The sequence below is a fragment of the Prionailurus viverrinus genome, chromosome B2 (genome assembly GCF_022837055.1).
Source record: "Prionailurus viverrinus isolate Anna chromosome B2, UM_Priviv_1.0, whole genome shotgun sequence".
NCBI lineage: Eukaryota > Metazoa > Chordata > Mammalia > Carnivora > Felidae > Prionailurus > Prionailurus viverrinus.
Window position 1 is genome coordinate 34,477,574 of NC_062565.1, and position 26,596 is coordinate 34,504,169.

Below are 26,596 nucleotides of genomic sequence, written 5' to 3' on the forward strand. Positions count from 1 at the left end.
TCTAACAAGTTACTGAATCTGAAAGGATAATGGAACCTCCCAATTTGTAGCCGGTAGGTCAGAAAAGCAGGTGGCTTGTGGACTCCAGAGTCTGCAGCTGGTGTCTGAAATGAAGGCAGTCTTGTGGGAAATTATGCCCTTACTCTACGAAGTCTGCCAGAATTCTGGGTAGTTAGCACCACAACTGCACTGTAAGTACCCACTCATAACGGGCCAGGCCCTGAAGCACACAATTAGCCATACGTAACAGCCACGATTCCTGTCAGCATGACACTCACAACCTCGTAGAAGAGAAACAAGTGAAGAAACACAATTACAAATGAAAGAGTATACTCTATTTCAGGAAACAAGAGAACGTGTTCTAACATAGACTATTTGTGGGAAACCATTTAGTATCAACTAAATCTGACCTCTTGAGTACTTGTTTGCCAGGGACAAAGTAGCCATTTAAGAATCTTAGGATGATTGGGCTTCACATCTTGTGGGGTGTAAACATGTCTGAGGAACTGTCAAACTGTACAGAATGAAGTAGTTTCCAGGGGTTTCCCTGATCTGAAAACAGATGAGAGCTGAAAGGGCAAGGGTACCTGTAACCTCCTCATCAAAAACAGTACCACCTTAGCAGTTGTTTCTAACAGCCCCTAACCCCCAGCAGCAGTAAGAAACATTTGGTGCCTTCAGCGCAAGAGCAGTTTGGCAGAACCAAATGGAATGCCAGATGTTTTTAATTAGCTTTTGAATTTCTACCTCTCCAGACAGAAAATTTAGACTGCCAGTGATGTCACAAAAAGTTTTATTTTCTTGTTTGTAAAATTCACTAGTCTACTGAAAATCAGCAAACAGAGCAAGGCACAGAGCTACCGCATAACGTTAACGTAACGTAACGTAACGTAACGTAACGTGACGTAACATATCAGCTATCACATACCACATAACAGAGCTACCACATAACAAGGTCAAGGGGAAAAAACATTACCATGCATGCCGTGCTCCAAATGTCTGCAGGGGTATTATAGCCAGATCCTATCAGAACTTCCAACGAGCGATACTGCCTTGTTTGAATATCTTCAGTGAAATGCTTGTGCTGAGTAAATGGAGAAAGAAACAGTATTTTAAAATTCAGTTACTCTAAAAAGTAACACGTCACAATTACTTAATGGAGATTAAAATAAATTCTCTGAAGTTTTCCCTCAAAACAGTTTTCATTTAGCTAGTTTAAGATACCATTTTTAAAAATTAGTTAATTTATTTTTGAGAGAGAGAGAGCGCACAAGCAGAGAAGGGGCAGAGAGAGAGGGAGACAGAGAATCCCAAGCAGGCTCCATGCTGTCAGTGCAGAGTCTGACGTGGGGCTAGAACTCAGGAACCTCTGAGATCATGACCTGAGCCAATATCAAGAGGCAGACTCTTAACCAACTAAGCCACCAGGAGCACCAAGTTTCTTAAGGTTATCATTTTGATGCTATTACTTCCAAACAATACCTTGGTTTAACACACCATCCACATCAAATTATTTTTGCAAACATGGAGTCTAACCTTAATATAGATGCACGGATGGGGGAATAACAATGGCTTCTTAAGAAATGGAAAACTATTACCCCCAACAAAAATTAAGTTGTTCATTTGTCTAAAGTTAGTAAGTACTTGAACAAATAAATGACACCAATATAGGGTCAATTCAAACCTTCCTTGCCATGCGCTCATTATGAAGAAATAAGACATTAGGCTTCAATTTTCAAGAATCTTATAAGCACCATCTATAAAGAACTCTTGCCCTCAATTCTCCTCTGTCCCCCTCACTCCTCCACAAAACCCAAACATGATTCTTGGGGAAACAGGGACCATGGCAAGCACTATGAGAATGCAATCAGCAAAACAACTGGAGTTTCTTCAACACATTAAATCGTATAGGAAGGGAAAACCTCTGAAGTAAAAGCAATTTAAGAGACATAGTACTCAATTTTGTATCCATGGATTTTATTTGGATCCTGTTACAAACAAAACGAAAAGGATGTTCCCAAGGTAACTAGCAAAACTGACGGAATACCTGATACTGGTGTGACCATGGTGTTATGGTTACCTGAAAGAATCATCTTTTGGAAAGCTGTATTTATGAAAGAACATAAGATACCTGGGATATAGTTCGAAATAATCTCGAGTGGGTGGCAGAGTGGGTATATAGATGAAAGAGGACTGGCAATGACTTGATAGCTGCTGGGTGATATTAGCGTCAGGACACCGGATTTCACTGTTCTATTCTCTCTACTTTGGTATAGGTGTGAAGTTGGCCGTAATAAAAAATATTGCAGGAAGCAGCAGCTCAGAATGATTCGTACACACAAAACAAAATTCAGATAATATTAAAACATGAAACAACAAAGTGTGGAAGACGATTCTCCAATCCTACTGCAATTCAAAAACGAGGAAGGGCACTTGTGAAGAGGAGAAATTAGGCAGATGAAGTTTCAGATAGAAAACCAGTATTGACTAGAGCTCCAAAGGGACTAAGATTGACCAAAAGACCAAAAGACCTGCACTCTGGGTAGAGAGAGCATCACCAATAAAGGCACAGAAAGACATCTGCTGAAGCCAACGGCTAATTTGCTAGGTTAGAGTTTGGATTTCATCTGGCACCACTGTGTGTTAGCGCACGAGAGAGTAAGAAGACTGTAAGAAGACTGACAGGACATCTAAGGACACCATTGCTTCTGGTTGGTGGCCAGATTTAGGCTTGGTAATGAAAATCACTGGTTGTGGAAATAGGAGAGGGAAAAGTAAACCCAAGGATGGCCACAGAAAGAATAAGCAGAACTCAAAAATTCAGTGGCTATGTGTGAGAGACAGTAAGGAAGAGCCAAAAGGAACTTATTAGTGGCAGAGGGACAGCTGTCTGCTGACGAAAACAAGATGGAGACTTTGGGAAGTGGTTTTAGAAGAAGACAATGGCTTCAGAGATGGAGTTTGAAGTGGGATGTACTGCAGGCAACTGCGATGCTGTAATTTATAAGACACATTTATATTTGGTCATTCATGTGTACTGGTGATTCAAAATGTATTTCTCATATACATTTGGTCTTCATCCACTCTTCTCGGCTCACAACTCCCCAAATTCTTGGAATTTCCTGAGCAGTAAGAGTAATAGCATATTTGTTATATATGGTCTCTTGTCCTCAGTTCCAGAAAACACTTCAGAGCTGTAGAGGTAAAATGGGTGTCTTATTATTCATAAGAAGCCCCTTTCCACTGCAACTGAGTTTATGTTAATGAGCTGACTTTTGGAGAGCACCTAAGGATGGGGGCTGGTTGCTAGAGGAACTGACCATGAATAGAGGGAATCCTACCCTCTGATCTCTGGGGAGGGGAGAGGGGCTAGAGACTGAACAATCACCAATGGTCAATGAGTTAATCAATCATGTCTATGTAATGAAGCTTCCTCCAAAAGGAGGGGTGGGTTTGGGGAGATTCCACTCTGGGGAACCAGAATGCTTCCATATGTACTGGGGCAGGCCCCAAGCTGAGGACACAAGCATCTATGCATCTCTTTTCCTCTGGTTGTTATATCCTTTGTAATAAATCGGTAATGTAGTGAAGTAAATGTTTTTTCTGAACTCTGTCAGCCATTCTAGCAAGTCAGTCAAACCCAAGGAGGGGGCTGAGGGAACCTCTCATCTGTAGCCAGTTGGTCAGAAGTACAGGTAACAACCAGGACTTGTGACCGGCATCCTGACTTGGAGGGGCTGGTTAAGCTTCCAATTTGTAGCGGGTTGGTCAGAAGCACAGGTAACTTGGGCTTGCAAGTGGCATCTGAAGTGGAAGGAGGTCTTGTGGGACTGAGCGCTTTACCTGTGGAATCTCACTGATCTCCTGGTAGTGTCAGAATTGAGTTGAATTCTCAGCCTGGTGCCCCAAGAATTGCTTGGTATGGGAAAGCCTTTACACACACATGCATTTTAGGATTGGGTCCAGTGAGACATTTAGAAAAATGGACATGCTGCTCAAGGGACTTGTCTTTTACTCCTTGTGCCTCATTAGTGCCTTAAAAAGATGGTGTAAATGATAAATGAGGTCAAGAATCAAGTGGATCAAATACAAACACATATCCACTCGCTCCTAAAACTCCACTTAGTAGAGAATCCAGTGTTAATTTTTATTTATTTGTTAAAAAAAATTCTCTTTAATGTTTACTTTTTTTTTAATTTTATTTTTTATTTTTTTAATGAAATTTATTGACAAATTGGTTTCCATACAACACCCAGTGCTCATCCCAAAAGGTGTCCTCCTCAATACCCATCACCCACCCTCTCCTCCCTCCCACCCCCCATCAACCCTCAGTTTGTTCTCAGTTTTTAACAGTCTCTTATGCTTTGGCTCTCTCCCATTCTAACCTCTTTTTTTTTTTTTTCCTTCCCCTCCCCCATGGGTTCCTGTTAAGTTTCTCAGGATCCACATAAGAGTGAAACCATATGGTATCTGTCTTTCTCTGTATGGCTTATTTCACTTAGCATCACACTCTCCAGTTCCATCCACGTTGCTACGAAAGGCCATATTTCATTTTTTCTCATTGCCACGTAATATTCCATTGTGTATATAAACCACAATTTCTTTATCCATTCATCAGTTGATGGACATTTAGGCTCTTTCCATAATTTGGCTATTGTTGAGAGTGCTGCTATGAACATTGGGGTACAAGTGGCCCTATGCATCAGTACTCCTGTATCCCTTGGATAAATTCCTAGCAGTTCTATTGCTGGGTCATAGGGTAGGTCTATTTTTAATTTTCTGAGAAACCTCCACACTGCTTTCCAGAGCGGCTGCACCAATTTGCATTCCCACCAACAGTGCAAGAGGGTTCCCGTTTCTCCACATCCTCTCCAGCATCTATAGTCTCCTGATTTGTTCATTTTGGCCACTCTGACTGGCGTGAGGTGATACCTGAGTGTGGTTTTGATTTGTATTTCCCTGATAAGGAGCGACGTTGAACATCTTTTCATGTGCCTGTTGGCCATCCGGATGTCTTCTTTAGAGAAGTGTCTATTCATGTTTTCTGCCCATTTCTTCACTGGGTTATTTGTTTTTCGGGTGTGGAGTTTGGTGAGCTCTTTATAGATTTTGGATACTAGCCCTTTGTCCGATATGTCATTTGCGAATATCTTTTCCCATTCCGTTGGTTGCCTTTTAGTTTTGTTGGTTGTTTCCTTTGCTGTGCAGAAGCTTTTTATCTTCATAAGGTCCCAGTAATTCACTTTTGCTTTTAATTCCCTTGCCTTTGGGGATGTGTCGAGTAAGAGATTGCTACGGCTGAGGTCAGAGAGGTCTTTTCCTGCTTTCTCCTCTAAGGTTTTGATGGTTTCCTGTCTCACATTTAGGTCCTTTATCCATTTTGAGTTTATTTTTGTGAATGGTGTGAGAAAGTGGTCTAGTTTCAACCTTCTGCATGTTGCTGTCCAGTTCTCCCAGCACCATTTGTTAAAGAGGCTGTCTTTTTTCCATTGGATGTTCTTTCCTGCTTTGTCAAAGATGAGTTGGCCATACGTTTGTGGGTCTAGTTCTGGGGTTTCTATTCTATTCCATTGGTCTGTGTGTCTGTTTTTGTGCCATCTTTAATGTTTACTTTTGAGAGAGACACACACACAGAGTGTGAGCAGGGGAGGGGCAGAGAGAGGGAGACACAGACTCCAAAGCAGGTTCCAGGCTTTGAGCTGTCGGCACAGAGCCTGACGCGGGGCTCGAACTCACAAACTGCGAGATCATGAATGACCTGAGCCGAAGCCAGATGCCCAACTGACTGACTCAGGTGCCCCTCCAGTGTTAATTTTTAAAGCATAAACTGACAGAGAGAATGGCAAAGAAGTTAGAGTGTTAAAACTTACAAGATGGAACAGATCATTGGTAAATGTCTCAGTGGATCCAAGAAAACAGAATAAGCCGCAGGTTAAAGCTGAGAAGCGCTGTGATGTATATCCCCTCAAGGCTCAGAGTTGGGCAGTATTAGGTGGGATTTAAACCAGAAACACTGCTTTAAAACATCCTTTAAACAAATAGGGCTCCAGGGGTACCTTTGGTGGCTCAGTTGGTTAATTGTCCGACTTCAGCTCCGGTCATGATCTCGCAGTTCATGAGTTTGAGCCCCATAATGGGGCTCTGTGCTAACAGCTCGGAGCCTGGAGCCTGCTTCACATTGTGTCTCCCTCTCTGTCTGCCCCTCCCCTGCTCACACACACACACACACACACACACACACACACACACACACACTCTCTCTCTCTCTCTCTCTCTCTCAAAAAACAAAACAAAACAAAATCAAAACATTAAAAAAAATTAAAAGAAACAGGGCTCCAGAGCACAGGACATAGTGCAATCTAACAGCCCCTTCCCTGGCCAGACAAATCATTTGGAGGTTTTCTCTAAATGGGTAAAATGGGGTCTCTGGAAGATGCTCCACACAGTTGAGGAGAGAGCACCATTCTGAAAACAAGGAAATTAAGTGATTGTGTAAGTGCATGTTGAACCCCCCATTTTCCTGCAGAAAGAAGGCAACAGACAACACACAGGAAGAAGAAAACGTCAATAACAGGATAATAAACTATATCCTCTAACAGATAATCAGAGAACCAAGAACTCTTGAAAAGTAAAAATATAATAGGAGAAATGAGAAAAAATAAAGCTTATAATAACTAGTTGAGAAATCTCCCAGAAAATAAAGCAAAAAGAAAATGACAGAAAATAGGAGAGAAAGGACCTGCCTAGGAGGTCTAACATTTGAATAAGATTTCAGAGCTAGAGAAGAGAGACCAAGGAGAAGAAAAGACAGACTGTAGACAGACAAAACCAAGGAACTAGAGTTTCAATATGAAAAGTACATACCAGTTCTTAGTATAAAAACAGACCCAGCACAACAGTGTGAAATAACAACCCTACAGACTTTCACAGGGAAAAAGGTTTCATACAAGGGATCAAGAATTAGAATGGTGTTGGTCTTCAGCAGCAACTAGTCCTGGAACTAGAAGATAATGGAGCAAGACAAACATTCCAAGGGAAAATTATGTTCAACCTAAAACTTCACATGCAGCCAACTGACTGTGAAAGCAGGAGAGACACTAGCAAACATACAAGGTGTCCCCTCCCAGTTTCACACACCCTTTCTTAGGAAGCTACTGCAAGTTGCATGTACTCCCCAAACAAAATGAAACAAAACCCACAAACAAACAAAAACTAAAAACCAAAAAGATGGAGTAAACCAAGAAAGATCAGTGAGGGGTGCCTGGCTTGCTCAGTCAGTAGAGTATTAATCTCAAGGAGGTGAGTCTGAGCCCCACATTGTATATGGAACCTACTTAAAAAAAAGATTGGAGAGACAGAAAGTAGGGGATACAGAAAGAGAGTAATAATGATCTCCCGGATGATGGTGAAAGGAAATCCAAATGACACTAATGCAGCAGGCCTACAAGGCAATCCAACAGGTGAACACAGATGAAGTCTCCAGGTTCCAAGCTAGGGCTCTTCAGCAAGAAGTTGAAAGAGTGCCTGAGGTATCTGTATGCATTAAAGTATATGTATTTATACCACTGGGTGGAAGTGTGGGGCAATAAGTAGTGCAAAGATGACCAAGCAAATGAAACACAGTGTTAGGCAGAAAGGGTAAAGGAATCAGTATAATTTATGCTTGATAGAATTAGAGTCCCAATAATGCAAACATGGAACCATTAACTAGCCAAAATCCTATTAAATCTGGAACACGGTGGGTGGTTGCAGTGGTGATACGTAAGTCCTATTTTCCAGAGGGAAGAAATAATGCCTAAAATTGAAAAAGAAAAAAATTGGGAGCAATACAGCCAAGTTATTTATTAGCGATATAAAGGTAAATACTGTCGCACGGGGAGAAAAATTTGGCAAAGGGAAGGGACAGATTTTTGAATTAACATCTAAATTATATACATGCATAACTGACACGAATATTTTAGAAATCAAGCTATCTGAAAATCATATTAAATCTCTGCTCTGCTGCAGAGATCAGTAAGGTGTGAGATCTGAGCAGGACCCAGCAGGGCAAGACGCCTGTGTCTAGCTCACCGCTGCATCCTAGTAGCCAGCTCAGAGCACGTGCCAGTACCTTTGCTGAAAGAGTGAATGGATGAAAAGACTGCAAAGTCGTTTTGGCACAGAGACACTTTAACAAAAGAGAAAAGACATGCAAAAGAAAAAAGAATACTTGTGGTAGCAAAAGTGACAGGAAAAATTGTATCAGAATAAAGAACAGTGTGCCAAATGGGTAAGACAATTATGGAGGAAGGTGTTCTAAACACAAAAGCACAGAAACTTGAATATAGTGTGGGCAGAAACTGACAAGCATTTGATGTTCGTACCATGCGATATTTGTGACACAGCCAATGTGTTTTTTACAATTCATTTACTGAAGTATTTATTGACCACTTCCTATGTACCAGGTTCTGTTCTAAGCGCTATAGACACAGCAGTGAACAAATCTGTTGTGATGGGACATATGTTTAGGGAGAGGAATATTAAGCAAACAACTATATAGAATCAGACCATGAGTGAGAAGTGCTATGGAGAAAAAAAAATTGAGTGGGGAGAGGCAGAAAGAGAAAATACATGAATTAATACAATGAAGGTGGTATGGGTTTGGAGAGTCGTGGTCTGCTAATTATGTTAGGTGTTCAGGGATAGATAGAGCTCCCTGATGACAACTGAATAGGAACTTGAAGAAAATGAGGGAGCGAGTTGTACATATGATCTTGGGAAGAGAATTCCAGGCAGAAGGAAGGTAAGTGTTTTTGGCTTGGTGGTGTGTGGGACCTGGTAAAGACTTTGGCATTCATTTTGAGGGAAGTCACTGCAAGGTTCTGAAAAGAGCCTCCAGGGCTCACATTTAAAAGGATCGCTCTGATGGCTGTGTTGACAACAGTGTGTAGGGGGCACAGGCACGGAGAGCCAGGAGGCTACTGCAGCCATCCAGGTGAAGTCTTGGGGGCGTGGACCAGACAGAGGTATGTGGAGTAATTCTCATTCTGTGAAAAGCTTTTTCCCATTCTTACCAGTCAGTGCTAAGCTTGACTTCACTTTTTTCTCAAAGGTTATCATAATATTCTAGAAGTGATATCCTCCTAGAGTATGAACCATTGGGTACAGGATACCACAGGAAATTTGAAGTATTAAATAGATAAATAAATAAACCTATTAAAGTGGTTTCAACCACGCATAGTTTTTGCCTCAACAATCTTCAACGTTCCTGTTTACACAGTATATGGCTCCAAGTACGTGTCATTTATGCACAAAGCATTCTACTGTAGATTTTTATAAGCTATCCATTAAAATAATGCCCTTCCCCAAATTCTTAACTGGGTAAACAACTATATTAACATGACAGTATAGGGCTGCCTAGGTGGCTCAGTGATCTCACTTCGGCTCAGATCATGATCTCACAGTTCATAGGTTTGAGCCCTGAATCTGGCTCTGTGCTGACAGCAGAGCCTGCTTCAGATCCTGTCCCTCCACTCTGCCCCTCCCCCACTTGTGCATATGCACACACAAGTGTGAGCTCTCTCCCTCAAAAATAAATAAAACCTTGGGGCGCCTGGGTGGCTCAGTCGGATAAGCGTTCAACTTCGGCTCAGGTCATGATCTCGTGGTTCGTGAGTTTGAGCCCTGTGTCGGGCTCTGTGCTGACAGCTCAGAGCCTCGAGCCTGCTTCAGATTCTGTGTCTCACTCTCTCTCTGCCCCTTCCCTGCTCATGCTCTGTCTCTGTCTGTCTCAAAAATAAAAAAATTTTTTTTAAAAAATTAAAAAAATAAAAATAAAAATAAAACCTTAAAAAAAAAACCCTTAAAAACAAACAAACAAAAAACCCAACATGACACTATATACACCAAAACCCCTTTAAGGGATGCCTGGGTGGCTCATTCATTTAAGCATCTGACTCTGGCACAGGTCATGATCTCACGGTTTGTTAGTTCTTAGTTTGAGCACCACATCACGTGAGCTGAAGTCCTGCTCTGGGCTCCATACTCTCTCTGTCTTTCCCCCTCTCTCTGTACCTCATGCGATTCTCTCTCCCTCCTTCCCTCTTAAAAGTAAATAAACTAATTAATTAAAAATTAAAAAAAACAAAAACAAAAACGCTCTTTAAAAAAGAGCCCCAACTTTGACTCAGCAATTTTATGTGTGGCACACAACCTAAGGACAACCACAAAAAGATTGAAGAGTGAAGATGCTCACCACAAAGAGCTATCAAAAATGTGTAGAAACTAGAGTACATTAGGGAAAGCTACACAACCAACTGAATTTGATGCAAATATCTGGTTAACAAAGAAAAGTGTCCAAAATATGTTAGGTGCATTCAAAGGTTACAATTAATAAGTTAGATGCCAATTTTGAAAATAAGGGGGAAGTATGAACATAAGGGTTGTGAGTCTGAAAGTGGGTAAAAATTCAGATAAAACAAGATTGGCCAGTAGTGAACATTACTGAATCGGGGTGACAGGTACCTGGAGTGGGAGTGGAGACTGTTTTATTATACCATTCTCTCTACTTTTGTAAATATATTTGAACTTTTCCGTAATAAAAGGTTAAGAAGAAACTGAAAAAATATGCACCAAAATGTTAACTGGCAACCTGGGTACAGAACTACAGATATTTTCTTCCTTAGCCAATTAAAGTCCAAATTCTCACTCACTCATAGTCACTATTCAAAATAGTCTAGTCAATGCTATTCAAAACATAGCATTAAGGATGCACCTGGGTGGCTCAGTTGATTAAGAGTCCAACTTTGGCTCAGGTCATGTTCTCACGGTTCGTGAGTTCAAGCCCCATGTCAAGCTCTGGGCTGACAGCTGAGAGCTCAGAGCCTGGAGCCTGCTTTGGATTCTGTGTCTCCCTCTGTCTCTGCCCCTCTCCCGCTCATGCTCTGTTTTTCTCTCTCTCAAAAATAAACTTAAAAAAAAATTCAAACAAACAACACACAGCACTAAGAGAAGTTTAACTTACCACCCAGCAGGCATTTCCAAGATCGGCAATTTTCACCTGGAGCTTTTCTGCATTTTTTGGCTCAAGGGGATTAACAAGAAAATTTCCAGCAGTGGATTTTCCTATAGACAATAGGCATCATCAGTAACACTGGTTAGTGAACACAGAAATACCCAAAGACTAATAAAACTCTCTGAAGTAATATACTCGGGCCCTTGACTGGCAACCTACACTCTAAAACCTACCTCTGCCTTCAGGGCAACAAAATGCTGTGTATCCACTACATTGACCAATACAGTTCAAAATTAGCTAAAAATTTACACACGGAAGATAACCTGGTGCCTGCCATAAAGCTTTATGCATAAAAACAATGGTACTTTAAGTTTAGAAATTCATGAATATGCTATTCAGGGAAGGGTACTGGGGAAGTATGTCTGCACAGGTACCTTTGTTGTCCAATGGTCCATTTTGTTCTTGTTCTTGCTCATCTTCACAGGGTATCTCTGCCCGAATACTTTCTTGAAGCTGGCTGATATCCTGTTCACTGAATGACTGGTCTACATTTGGTGAAGACTGGCACATCATGGTATCTGACACCTCAGAGGTTATAGGTGTACAAGAGTCTGTTTCTTGAGATGTGCTGCTGTCTCCATTTTGGGAGCTTAGGAAACTAGGTTCCTGCTTCAAATTTTGGACATCACAGTCATTAGCATTATGTAGATCCTCTTTAAGCCTCAATGTTTCTTTATTATTGTTCTCAGTATAATTAACGATTTCAATTACTCCATTGCAATTAATCTCTGCTGCACCACCCTCTACACCACGTTCCATATGTGTCTGATCCTGGTTAATGGTACTTGACTCTTCTAAGGAACAAACAGACAAAAAGGATGTATGTGTATGTGTATGAGTGAAAGAACAAAAAAATTTCTCCATAAGATTAAAACGTTTTCTAGAACTTATACAGGGTGACATAAAAACATGACTGAACATCTAAAACCTATTTATGGAAGGACAAAGATCTTCTTATCCTTACTCAATTGCAAAATGAAGTCTATGTTGCATTTCCATAGAAAAGTCAGAAATTACATTTGAATATTACCTGCCTACCATTTATGAAAGTTCTGTACTCTTACTGTATAAGGACACCCCCAGAGATGTGTTTTATGCATGAAACCACTATATTATAGAACAATGATAAATTAATGTTAAAGTAAATTTTTGTGTATGCTCTATTTATACCAAGTTTTTCTTGGGTCATTTTATTAGGTGGGTTCTCTTTCAAGGGTCTTTCAACAGGACTCTCTGATTCTTCTTGCTTGTTTGGTCTTTTTTGCCCAGGGCCCGACTCTTTCTCCATTTCCTCAATTTCCTGCATTCGCTTCTCTAGTAATTCTGCCTGGCGCTTCTGCTTCTTCTTCAATTTCTTCTTCTTATTCTTTGACATTTTGTCAGCCTGGGCGGAGATTACAAACAGATAAAGCCTTCAGGTGGCTAATCCATTACCCCCAGTTGGAGATAACTGTTAACTTTAATATTTCCTGATTAAATTTCACTCTTTCCCTAACATAGCACTTAAGTTTCTCATTAACGTAAACAATGTGGATACTCTTATGAAACCAAATAAAAACAAAATTAACAATAAATCTTGGTCCTCTGATCAGTATGTGGGGCTGGCTTACTCTCAGGCACACTCAAGTCCGTAGAAGCCTCACCAGTACAAACTTGTTAAAGATGCATGGGAATTTATTGGAAAAAATTATAGAAGCGCAGGAATATTTTCTTTGTTTTTCAAACTCTAAACAAACCGTGATCTCTAACAGAAAAATCCCTACCCACTGCCCACAGATCAGAATTAAACATAGAAACACCTTATACTTACTGGTTTAGGCTGGGGCGCAGTACTGACTGAAAAGAAAAGAAAATCAAGTAAGAATCCTGGTATTTGGCAGGCAACCTAAGTTTATGCTGTAAAGGACACTGCTGTTTTAAAGCAACTTTGGTAGAAGTACCATTTTTTAAAAAAATAATGCATATACACGTTGACAAACTTAAAATAAGCTTAAATAAATTAAATTCTTCTCCAGATAAAATCCAAGTCCCCATTTCTGGTTTTCCATTATTACTGCTGCAAAAATCTCATTCCCATGTATGTTTTTTTTTTTTTTTAATTTTTTTTTCAACGTTTATTTATTTATTTTTTGGGACAGAGAGAGACAGAGCATGAACGGGGGAGGGGCAGAGAGAGAGGGAGACACAGAATCGGAAACAGGCTCCAGGTTCTGAGCCATCAGCCCAGAGCCTGACGCGGGGCTCGAACTCACGGACCGCGAGATTGTGACCTGGCTGAAGTCGGACGCTTAACCGACTGTGCCACCCAGGCGCCCCTCCCTCTTAACTATTCTTAAGTGTACAGTTCAACAGCGTTAATTATATTCACATTGTTGTGCAATATTACTAGAACTTTTCCATTCTGGAAAAATGAAACTCTATGCCCATCAATTAACTTCTCATTTCCCCCTTCTTTAGTCTATCTTTTTAAAGAAAGCCTATGTTAACTGATAATTCAGCTTAAATTTCCTCAAAACTAAAAGTTCCTCAAATATAATAAAACTACTAATATTAAAATCTATACCCCAAATGGCAAAAGATCATCATAATCATAGTCATCATTTAATTAGCACATAATACTGTGTGGCACCCTACTAAATGCTTTCACATGGAACTAATCCCAAGAACTCCTGCCAAGAGGGAAAAGGAAGTCAAGAACTCCCTCAGGGCACCCAAGCCAATGATGAAGCCCAGGACTCAAACCAGGTCTGTCCACTCCAATGCCTAAACTCAAGTTCTTGATAGCAAAGTTATCTTGCCCCTGCACAGTTCACTGATCTATAAGCAAGCATGTATCGTCATGATAAGAGGTAAACACATAAAAAATGGCCACTGAATCACAAGGGAAAACATTTTAAAACAAGAACATGAATTAGCTTTTAAAGTATACAAAATATCTGTACCCAAAAGACACAATCTCTAGACTTCTTTCTACAGGAGAGTGATACTGAGAATTAAAAAAGTCTTTTGAAGGCTGAGCTTATTTCTTACACATAAATACTTACCATATATTATCGTTAAAGGAATGCGTGGTGCCTTACTTAACTACTGGTAATAGAACAAAACCAGGAACTTCTCTTAACTTCTAATGAGACCAAAGTCCTCAAAGAAAACATACCCGCAGATCCAGAGGGTGGAGGAGCTCCAGATCGCTGCCACTCTGTTGCTTCTGCAGCCAATCTTCGGATGTACTGCTCATTCACTGACAACAAGATGTTTTCTGGTTTAATGTCAGTGTGGATGATACGGCACTTGGTGTGTAAATAATCCAGACCCTGTAACACCTGGATGGGAATAGAGCAGTAGACTTGCAAACACAGAATACAAGTCTTTCTGGAGAAGGAAGAAATCACAATACAACATTTAAAAAAATAAAGATATAAAAACAATATGGTAGTTTTCAACAGAGAATAAAGCATTTTTAATAAAGCACAAACTTCCCCAGAAAGATTACTTGTAAACTATGAACAAAGGTCAGTGTTTATTTATAATAAAAAGTTTCAAATGTTAAAAAGCTAATTCTATTTGGAGGTATTTAAAGAAGTACATAAAGACCAAGAATAAAAGTCAATATGCCCTTTGAGTGTTAAAATATAGGTGATGAAAGAGATTTAGATATCTCTTAATTCACATTTCCTCGTTGATAAAGAACTGAGGTCTTTTGATTCCTAGTTTGGAGCTCTTTCCACAAAAACACATTATCCAAACAAATTATTTGCCCCTTGAAGTATTAATATTTGCCTGAGAGTGAACTTCTTTACTATATATTGAGAGTTATTTAAAATATTAGAAAATGCCCTTGAATGTTATATAAAGAGACAGTAATAATTTGACATAGCAATTTTCTATTAATACATAATCAATATTTGCAACCAGAACTTTCAAATTTTCAAAATCAGTCACTGAACACAGCTTGCCCTCTAATGACTATTATAGGAGATGAATCTGGGAGAAATGGGTTATTGCTAAAACATTTAAACACAGAATGAACACTAGGGACTGAATAAAACACTTAATTTTAGCAATTAAAAAAAATCCCTAGTTTTTAAAATAAAAACTCTATTGGATATAGAAAACTCCTGACACTTTAAGAATATAAAACAATCACCACAGAGAAAATACTAAGATACATACTTGTTGAATAATTTTTTTGACACAAGGCAGTGGGAGCCCTTGATAATTGGACTTGATGATCCACTTGAGCAGATGATGCCCTAAAACTTCAAACACCATGCAGATATCTAGGAATTTGTTAAGGAAGGGAAAAGGAAGCACAAAAGAAGAAAGAAGCAAGATAAAATGTGTCCCATCCCAATGAAATTGTTACTGTATTGTTCTTTTAGTAAAAAAGTTATAGAATATGACTAAAAAAATATCTAGCTGTTAATATTCTGAATTCCAAAGATTGTTTAATGCTTTAGTTACTCAAAACATCCAAGAAATGGAAAACTCTGGAGGGGGCGGGGGGGCTGGTTATCGATAAAACTATGCACATTAAAACACTGAGTAGTAAAAGTGAAACACACTAGGCTTAAGTTGTTGCCTTTTCCCTGATGTAAAAACTAATGTCCAGGGTAACAACTTTTACTCTCACAGCCTCAAAGCAAGGAAAAATAACTTCTGCTTTAACTGCAGGAGATAATGTACCAAAACTTAACCTAAAAAAATGTGAATGCCAACAGTTTTTAAAAGTAGGAAACTGACTTGCTTTATGCTCTGTAGTTCACAAAACTAATCTTGATTCTAGTGCCACCGTGTGTTCTCATTACATACACACATCCCAATCATCACAGCAGGAATAATTCCTCGAGCCAGTAGTGTGCAGGGCACTGCTGGGACTTAGTAGTAAGATGTTGCTACCTTGTACCTCTAGGACTTTCTACATATGGGAAAGTTGAGCTATACATATGTCATAATGACCCAGTGCCCAGACTCTTCCTTTAAATAAGATTCTTTACTGAAGGAAAACCTGGGCTCCTTAAAGAAATGGCCAAATCCTGCGTGAACCTAGAAACCTTGCGTGACAACAGTAATGGAACACGTCAAGAGGAACATGTCTTGACCTCAAGAGGATGCCACCGGTCAAGCTGAAAACATTTTTAAAAATGCAGTTATGGGGGCACCTGGGTAGCTCGGTCCAAATCTCAAGGTTTGTGGGTTTGAGCCTCGCATCAGGCTCTGCACTGACAGTGCAAAGCCTGCTTGGGATTCTCTCTGTCCCCCTCCCCTGCTCGTGCTCGCTCTCTCTCTTCCTCTTTCTCTCAAAATAAATAAATAAGCTTTAAAATTATTATGGATAAAATAATATATCTAAGGTTGGCCACAAAATTAGTAGGAGGTAGAGACAAAATAAGATTGGCGATGAGTTGGTAACTCCTAAAGTGGGTAATGGGTTTGTGGATATTCATTAAGCTACTCTACTTTTGTATATACAAAATCCAAATCGGGATTTTTAAAAATGTAGACTGCTTTAAAAAATCCAGAAAAACAGATTTTTAAATTATTCTCTTATGTTCCTAGTTTCATTCTTTTTATTTTATTATTTTAAGTAGGCTTTAGGCCCAGTGAAGAGCCCAACACAGGGCTTGAACTCACAACTCTGAGATGATCAAGACCTGAGTGAGCTGAGATCAAGAGTCAAAGGCTTAACCAACTGAGCCACCCAGGCACCCCCTAGTTTCAATCTTTGATTTGTTGAGAGAAGTATTACAATTTGACAATGGTATATGTATTTTTTGAGTGAGAGAGACAGAGAACAAACAAGCCAGGGAGAGGGATGGAGGGAGAGGGAAAGAGAGAAAGAGAGAAAGAAAAAGAGAGAGAGAGAGAGACAGAGAATTCCAAGCAGATTTGACACTCAGTGCAGAGCCCTATGTGGGGCTTAATCCCATGACCCCAGGATCATGACCTGATTAGAAATCAAGAGTTGGACACTCAACTGACTGAGCCACCCAGGCACCCATGACAATGTTTTTTTTGTTTTGTTTTTTTTTACATTTATTTAGATGACAGAGTGAGACACAGTGTGAGCAGGGGAGGGGCAGGGAGAGAAAGGGACACAGAATCTGAAGCAGACTTCCAGGCTCTGAGCAAGCGTTCAGCACAGAGCCAGACGCGGGGCTTGAACCCACGAACCATAAGATCAGCACCTGAGCCTAAGTCGGACGTTCAACCGACTGAGTCACCCAGGCAACCCGGACAATGGTATTTTAATTTGTAAGCAGTGATATAAAAAAGACCGAATATTTAAAAACTTAAGAAACAAACAAACAAACAAAAAACTGGAAAAAATGATACATGAAAAAGTTTCTTCAGGAGATGGTGTTAAAAAAAAAAAAAATTGAGGGCTGAAAACTAAGAAGAGTTAGATTTAAGTAAGAGGAGCTAGGAAAAGAAGGAAAATCCATACTCGAAAAAAGAAGTATCCTAAAGACATAGCAGGTCACATAGATGGCCATAACTGATACTCATTGGGTAATGTCAATAGTATATACAGACTCGCTGACCCTCTTTAATCAGTCCTCTATCCTTACTACTCAGGGAAGTAGAATGAACCAAATATCCCGAAGTCTACATGATTAACTTTCCAGTTCAGGGCCCTTATATTTCAGTATGAGAAAGGGCAGTGCTCTGGAGATGCTCAGATGCAAAGAAAAATACAGATACACAGCTCCATGCAGACATGATTATGTGGTAAGCAGAGATGAGGGGCAGGAGAATAGCAACCCATTAACCCTTAACTCAGCACTCTGAATTTTATCCTTGTCAATCTCTAGTAGCAGCAAATAATGCAGTAGCCAAGACAGCTGGGAGACAAGTAGGAGGAAGGGCAGAGAGAAAACGGGCTAAGGACAAAGAGAAATAAATAAAACAGGGACTCGGTGCGTAAAAGTACAGAGAAACCATCTGGTAATATCCGGAAAGCATCTCGGAACTTGAAATTCAAATCCACGAAGATTTCAACAGTTAAAACAAAACACATATACACACAGAGTAAACCGTCTACAAAGTGACTGCAATAGACATAAGACCCTGTTTTAAAATGGAGGATTCTTGGAGCAGTTTCCTTCAGAGATCAGGGGTATGTGATTTGTACTTCTCAAAGGGAATAACTTACAACTGAATTCAGAATGACAGATAAAAATCTTTTCACATCATCACCTGTTCTCTTATTCTCTCTTCTTGCTTCTCTGTTCAAATCTCTTACCATAGTCCACATGATAATACAGAACCATATGTAGCCCACCTCCTTAATAAAGGCCATAACTGGCAATTAATAATGTGTGTTAACAGAAGCTAAATATGCAGAGGTATAGGAGAAATGAGAGGTATGAAATGTCTTTCCTTTCACATTTTTTTTTAAAAATTTTTTTTTTCAACGTTTATTTATTTTTGGGACAGAGAGAGACAGAGCATGAACGGGGGAGGGGCAGAGAAAGAGGGAGACACAGAATCGGAAACAGGCTCCAGGCTCCGAGCCATCAGCCCAGAGCCTGATGCAGGGCTCGAACTCACGGACCGCGAGATCGTGACCTGGCTGAGGTCGGACGCTCAACAGACTGCGCCACCCAGGCGCCCCGTCCTTTCACATTTTTAAATAGTTTATGAACAGGTAGTTTTAGACTCTCCAATCCAAGTGAGATTCTACATCTTTTATTCTGAAAAATCTGACAGGTCCTCATAAGCATGGCTATTGCAACGCCTCTTAACTCAGTGTATGTCACTCTGATATGAACTTACGTAAGAGAAAAATCAGCTAAGGTTCCTTCCAACTCTAAAAATTCTAAGAATCCAGATAAAAACATTAAACAAGTCAGTTTTCTCATCATGACAGAATGTGATCACATACCTGTTTAGATTCTAAGCATAACCCATGCACAGCCTCTTCCCTATTGAAGGCTGGGAGATAATAAAATGTGTTAAATTTTTCTTTACCCAGTGTTTATCATGAAAAATTACTTCCACTAAAATTTCTGTGCTAATTGATAAAACTTATAGAGCCTTTATTAATACAAGGCTATTTTTTAAAAAAGCTTTTCTTCTGGGGCGCCTGGGTGGTTGAGCTGGTTAAGCATCTGACTTCAGTCATGACGTCACGGTTCTTGAGCTCGAGCCCCATGTCAGGCTCTGTATTGACAGCTCAGAGCCTGGAGCCTGCTTCCGATTCTGTCTCCCTCTCCTCTCTCTGTCCCTCTCCCACTTGCACTCTGTCTCGCTCTCTCTCAAAAATAAATAAACATTAAAAAAACCAAACAAGTTTTTGTTGGTTTAATTTGCCTGTAAAGGGGAAAAAGCCTAAAGCAATACTCTGAAAAATCATAACATACAAAGATAAACATGATTCAATCTATGTTCAGAAGCTTACAATAAAACTAAGTAGTTTGCTTGTACTTTGCCTTGAAGAAAGAGACGAATGCTATTTATTAAATCTGGTTCCTTTCTTCGAGATAGGTTATTTCATGATTTATTTTCAAACAGGTTTTTAAAAGGATACGTGTTCCGTTAACTCCTGATATTTTAAAGTCATCTAGTAGCTGAACAACCATTTCTCTATTCGGATCATTAGGGTCTGAGTTACGAACCTGAAGTGAGAAAGACAGTATTTAGCAAAAGGAGAAGCATGGAAATAATCCCAATAGTTGGGGAGGGAATACCCGCAGCACATGTAACAATGGATTAACTACTCCCAAGAAAGGACTCATACAAATCTATGAGAAAAACATACTAAAATTTTAATAGCTCAAATAGACAAAGAAATAAACAGTTAACAAAAGGAAATACTAGCAACATAGACTGTTGCTCTAATTCAACCATTTTTCTCCTAAAAGTGTACCTCCCAAATTAATCACTGGTTATCAGGCCATGAGGAATTAAGGAGACTTTACAGGATGTAAACCAACCACAACATTCATCACACTGTTCATTCAGCTGACCTTCTCCGCCCCATAAAAAACCTTTCTCAATGAAGGAAGCAAACAGTACATTGATTTATTTTGGGGCACAAGCTCCTTATCTTGTCAGACTGGCACTTTGAAAATTACTCTCTTAGAGCTCTCCGGGTCTAACATGCTGACTTTACAAATGAAAACTCTAAGGCTCAGAAGAAATGAAGTGATGAGAGGGACGATATACTAGACTAGGGCTGGTCTTAAAGCCCAGGTTTTTGGAGTTTAAGCTCCTTCTACTACAATGACAGCTTCCTAATTTCTAGCAAAACCCAAAAGTTTTTTAAATAAAATTTACCTACATTTTCAGATATTAAGGGAATGAATAAAATGCTTATTTTATATTATATACAGTTTATAACATTTTAAAACATGAAACAGATGTTATAAACTTATTCACACAACTTTTAACCATAGTAGCAAAGTAAAACACTTTTTGGTGCTGTCTGGCAAATAAAACATGCTCTATAAACATTTTTGTTTGTTTGAAAGTTGTTTTCAGTGTTTGCATGCAGAAAATTCCCATCACAGCATGTTCCACCACTTCCAGTACCACACGCACAGAAGGTATATTGTCATCTTCCTCTACCTCTTTAAGGATATTGGAACTTTATGTCTTAATTTAATATAACTTTATGATGCTTTGCAGTTCACACATATGATCTAATACTCACTGATTTCAGCAACCGGATTTCATCTAGTGCTGTTTCAGTATAATGTTCAGCACTTTTAACTACTTTCATTGCCACAAACTTCCTCCCCCTAAGAAGCAAACACAGGCAGTTAAGACGAATGCCCTATCCTTACTTTAGGAAGGTAAGATTTAGTCATAACTAGGAGGCAATAAAAGTACAAATACTGATTCCATGTCTCCCTGTACTTAAACATAGGCTATTTCTATGGGATCACGTGTACCTGTTAATGGATGGCACTAACTGGCCAGATTTCATTTACAGGAGGAAGAAAATCTGCTTTTGGGTAATGTCAGTCACCATACATTTTCTCTAAGTTAAAGTCTACCTTCTCAATGTCTCCTTGAACCCAAGTAAAACCATGAAATGGGAATAAATAAGGGGGAAAACCCCATTAAACCAGAAGTATTTTACATATCTGCATGTCAAAACCTCAAAGGTTAAAAGCTGTAACACTTTCCTATAAGAAGCCAAAAGAAATACTTGGGTGAAACCAATCTGATAAAAGAATAAATAAAGTGCACAGATCTCAAATACTGTCCCATCAAAGACAGACCATACACTTGTAGGTAAACCTCCAATGTTAATTACCTCTGATTTTTATATAGGAAAAATTTTGGACTGTACAGTCGAGCAAATCTCTTATCAAAACAAACTATAAGAAAATAATTTCACATAGGTTGGTCCAGGACATCATCTAAAAATTTAAATCCAGTAAAAAACAAACAAAACAAAACAAAACCCTATGAATTTACATACCATACTTTTATGGAGTATTTGTAATGTTTGAATTTCTGAGTTCCCAGTGCCTTATGGACACTAATTTTGCCCCTAACATGCTTCTTCACCAGAGGAAAAGACAAATTTGCCCAAGAATATAAAGATTATCAACAACAAAATTCTGACCAAGAAATTGGTCTAGAGCTAGACTGAAGGCTGGATCATCTCTGGAAAATCAGACAAAAACACTTAGGCATCACTTAACTAATTCTTTTGCAGGACCACTACAACTTACTGAATATCCCATGATAACCACACTGTCGAAAAGTGTCCCCAGCCCAACTTTCGGATCACGTGATATCTCCCATTGAATAGATCTCCGATTTTCACAAGATGATAACCTCCTGGAAGAAACAACAGGGGGGAAACAGTCACTTAAGCAGTAAGAAGGAAAAGGTATCTCATAATCCATTTTCTTTAAAAACATTTTTTTTTCCAACGTTTTTTTATTTATTTTTGGGACAGAGAGAGACAGAGCATGAACGGGGGAGGGGCAGCGAGAGAGGGAGACACAGAATCGGAAACAGGCTCCAGGCTCCGAGCCATCAGCCCAGAGCCTGACGCAGGGCTCGAACTCACGGACTGCGAGATCGTGACCTGGCTGAAGTCGGACGCTTAACCGACTGTGCCACCCAGGCGCCCCTCATAATCCATTTTCAACATCTATACAGTTTATCAAATAAAAATGGTTTCTCTATGTAACAAATTGAGAAGAAAATTGTAAGTCTGCCACACACAGCCACATACTAAACTCATGTTACAGCAAAACATCTTCGCAAGTAAGACTAATGATTTAGAGTAAGCAAGTGATGCTTTGTTGAACAACCAATAGCTACTTAAAAAAATAAGTCACTGTAGGGGCGCCTGGGTGGCGCAGTCGGTTAAGCATCTGACTTCAGCCAGGTCACGATCTCGCGGTCCGCGAGTTCGAGCCCCGCGTCGGGCTCTGGGCTGATGGCTCAGAGCCTGGAGCCTGTTTCCGATTCTGTGTCTCCCTCTCTCTCTGCCCCTCCCCTGCTCATGCTCTGTCTCTCTCTGTCCCAAAAATAAATAAAAGTTGAAAAAAAAAATTAAAAAATAAGTCACTGTCAAACAAAAACAAGGTTACATATCACAATATTCTTGCCCCTCAGTAATCCAATAGATTTATCTAAATATATGAATGTTTAAAATAAAACATATTTATAGTTTCAGTCTCAGGATGTTCTTTTATGAAGGAGATTAATGAATTCCATCTATTTAGGAGCACCTGGGTGGCTCAGATAAGTGTCTGACTCTTGATTTCAGTTCAGGTCATGATCTCATGGTTCAGGAGTTCGAGCCCCATGTCTGGTTCTGCACTGACTTCTCTCTCTCTCTCTGTCTCTGTCTCTCTCTCTCTCCCTGTCTGCCCCTTCCTCGCTTGTGCATGCTCTCTCTCTCAAAATTAAAAAAAAAAAAAACCCTTAAACTTAAAAAAAAAAAAGAATTCCATTTATTTAACATTAAAAGAAAGAAAGAAAGAAAGAAAAAGAAAGAAAAAGAAAGAAAAAGAAAGAAAAAGAAAGAAAAAGAAAAGAAAGGAAAGGAAAGGAAAGGAAAGGAAAGGAAAGGAAAGGAAAGGAAAAGAAAGAAAGAAAGAAAGGGAAAATAGAGAGTTTGCTCCCTTAAACAAAATAAAAACCAGGAAGGCCTGAAAGGCTGCCAACAGTGGCAGGAATCAAGGTATTTTTACATGTATCTTTGCTTGCTGAAAATAACACAAACTATGTTCTCCTAGATGGTAAGATACATTCTCTTGTAACTTGCCACCCAGAATCGTAGAAAGTCTCATAAAGAAACAAAAAAGCTATCAGGCAACTTTATGACACAGTTTAAGTATCTATAATTCCAGTTTAACTTACCTTAGCAAGCATTACTATGAGAAAAAAGTAATGAAAAGGTTTTTCGAAAAGCCTGTATACCAAATCTCATCACTGGTTATTTCTGGGTGATACAGCATTACAGACAGTTTTTATTTTCTTTTTAATATACTTCGGAAATTTTCTAAGGTAAATATGCACTATCATTTTGAAGGAGAAAGAAGGGTAAAAACAGATTTAACATAAAATCAAGCTTTAATAAATTAAATTGAACTGAGAGGAAATATTATTTCTTATACTTAGAGAAAAGGATGCGATAAGCAGAAAGCATCAAAACAGCTTACACTGACAGACCCAACATTCAAGTGAGAAATTGCACATACTCATGAGTCATGTCTTACTCGGTGTGTCCTTATCAAAGGCCTTACCTTTACAATAATCATTGGGATCTTCCTGCTCATCATCATCAGATCCCAGAATCTCCTCTTCCTGCTCTGGTAGATCACTTTCCGAGTGGGGAGCAGAGCCTCGGTGCTGAGTTTCAGATCTAAGAAACACAAACATGTTCATTCCATACGGACAGAATAAAACAGGACATTAAGAAAATGGCATTATCAAAATGTCTCCCCACTTAACAGATAATATAAACAGAACACTATCTAGTGGTGGCCTACGAAAATATTAACTATCACTTTACCTGATGTTAGGAAAGTAATACTTTTTATATAAAAAGTCAGTACATGATTAAATAAAATCTGGGAAACACAAGTACAAAGGGAAAAAATTACTGGAGACTCAATATCCAAAGAAAATTGCCAATAAAATTACATTTTCTTTCAATATTTTCCTGTATTTTTATGAAAATATGTATCTGTAATCATACACTATACAAATTTGCATCCTGCTTTTCCTATTATAAACTTTTCTCTTTATTCCTATGCAATCTCTTAAATCCACATATTTCCCTTAGACATATCACCACTTACTTTGGCACGTTCTGCTCACTCAGCTGGACATTTAACCTTGTTTCTAATTTTTTACCACTAAAAATAAAGCCAATGAGTAATTCTTGGATAATCTTTATTCTGCATTTAGAATTATTTCCCTAAAGTTAAACTACCAGGTAAGGATAAAAACATTCTCCCTATTTATAAAAAATAACATGATAAATATTGAAAAATTGGAAAATAATTACTTTGTTTTAAAACACTGCTACTCTGAACAAATTAAGATTTTAAACTACTTCTTTCCAGTCTGTGGCCATAACTGGCTGGCTTTTAGGATTATTATTTAAGACTTTTCTAAAGGGGTTGTAACTGAATTATATCTCCTCACATATATGGGCTTTTGGTACTTAAGTATTACCAGGTTTGGAAAACTTAGCTTCTTTGATAGGTAAAAATGGTCTCTCATTAAAAATTGAAAAAATTTGGGGCGCCTGGGTGGCGCAGTCGGTTAAGCGTCCGACTTCAGCCAGGTCACGATCTCGCGGTCTGTGAGTTCGAGCCCCGCATCGGGCTCTGGGCTGATGGCTCAGAGCCTGGAGCCTGTTTCCGATTCTGTGTCTCCCTCTCTCTCTGCCCCTCGCCTGTTCATGCTCTGTCTCTCTCTGTCCCCAAAATAAATAAACGTTGAAAAAAAAAAAATTTTTAAATTTAAAAAATTTTACTAATTCCTTCCTCTACATGCCAATCAATTAGTTATATCAAAATTTCTGTGCACTGAAAGGTTCGGAGGCAAAAAGACTTAGATTTACACTCAGGCTGACACTTAGTAGCTGACTGCTAAATATAAAGCTCTAAACAAAATAAGGTACAAAACATTCCTTCCAGTAGCTGCAGGAAAAGGAATTTTAACCCCCATTTTCAATATTTTATTTACCTTTTTATCAATCTGTTTCATCAGATTGTCTTTTCAAAACAAAAAAATTTTATGTTTTTCATTATTAAAAAGTTTCTTTTTTAATTTTAATTTTTTTCAATATATGAAATTTATTATCAAATTGGTTTCCATACAACACCCAGCGCTCATCCCAAAAGGTGTCCTCCTCAATACCCACCCCCCCATCAACCCTCAGTTTGTTCTCAGTTTTTAAGAGTCTCTTATGCTTTGGCTCTCTTCCACTCTAACCTCTTCCCCCCCCCCCCTTTTTTTCCTTCCCCTCCTCCATGGGTTTCTGTTAAGTTTCTCAGATCCACATAAGAGTGAAAACATATGGTATCTGTCTTTCTCTGTATGGCTTATTTCACTTAGCATCACACTCTCCAGTTCCATCCACGTTGCTACAAAGGGCCATATTTCATTCTTTCTCATTGCCCTGTAGTAAAAAAGTTTCTTAATGTTTATTATTTATTTTTGAGAGACAGAGAATGAGCAGGGGAGGGGCAGAGAGCAAGGGAGACACAGAACCCAAAGCAGGCTCCAAGCTCTGAGCTGTCAGAGCCTGACACAGGGCTAGAACTCATGAACCATGAGATCATGACCCGAGCTGAAGTCAGATGCTTAAACGACTGAGCCACCCAGGTGCCCCAACAACAAAAAAATTTTAATACCAAAACCAGGTATATGGGCTATTGAGACAGAAGACATACCTTGGCAAGCAACACTTAATGATTCAGATTAGATTTTTGGTGACCTTTCCAACCTGCCTCACTTCTTGACACTTTTGGTCTTCCAGGAACACAAAGCAGCTATAAAACTACATGATTCAATGTGTTCATTTTTAGTGAAAACGTGTCTTTGGAAAACTTAATTAAGAACTACCCGGCCCAACTTCCTAGATAGAAATAATGAGTCTGAATGAATATTCCTAAAATTCAGATCAAAATGAATTTCTACAACAGATCTCTAATTTCAAATTTGTTTCCTTTTACAATTAAAATTACAATTTGACTGGGGTGCCTGGTTGGCTCAGTCAGATAAGTAAGTGTCTGATTCCTGATCTCAAGGTCATGAGTTCAAGCCTTGTAGTGGGCTCCACACTGGAAGTGGAGCCTACTTAAAAACAAAAAACAAAAAGCAAAAAACAAACGAACAAAAATTACTATATGATTTTAAGAAGAACGAAAATTGTGAAAAATTTGAAAAGTAGTGAGGTATAAGTGAAAACCAGACATAAAAATGCTGGAATATTAGAATTCTACAAATATCATGGGATTCGTTATGTTAAAAATTGTTTTTTAAAGATTTGAATATTCTTGGAAGCAAATACATTTGTGAACATAAGTTTTTAGTTATAAAACTGTA

The 26,596-nt window shown here is 39.0% G+C and overlaps 1 protein-coding gene across 1 annotated transcript in view; it reads right to left on the reverse strand.

Annotated features, from left to right (window-relative positions):
• SRPK1 (SRSF protein kinase 1) overlaps positions 1 to 26,596 on the reverse strand; it is an 82,007-nt gene that overhangs the window by 10,994 nt on the left and 44,417 nt on the right. The window contains 11 exon segments of the mRNA XM_047858479.1: positions 977 to 1,084; positions 11,003 to 11,103; positions 11,428 to 11,847; positions 12,224 to 12,437; positions 12,864 to 12,889; positions 14,211 to 14,376; positions 15,227 to 15,333; positions 19,587 to 19,674; positions 20,712 to 20,799; positions 21,745 to 21,853; positions 23,779 to 23,897. Of these exon segments, the coding sequence (XP_047714435.1) occupies positions 977 to 1,084; positions 11,003 to 11,103; positions 11,428 to 11,847; positions 12,224 to 12,437; positions 12,864 to 12,889; positions 14,211 to 14,376; positions 15,227 to 15,333; positions 19,587 to 19,674; positions 20,712 to 20,799; positions 21,745 to 21,853; positions 23,779 to 23,897 (1,546 nt within the window).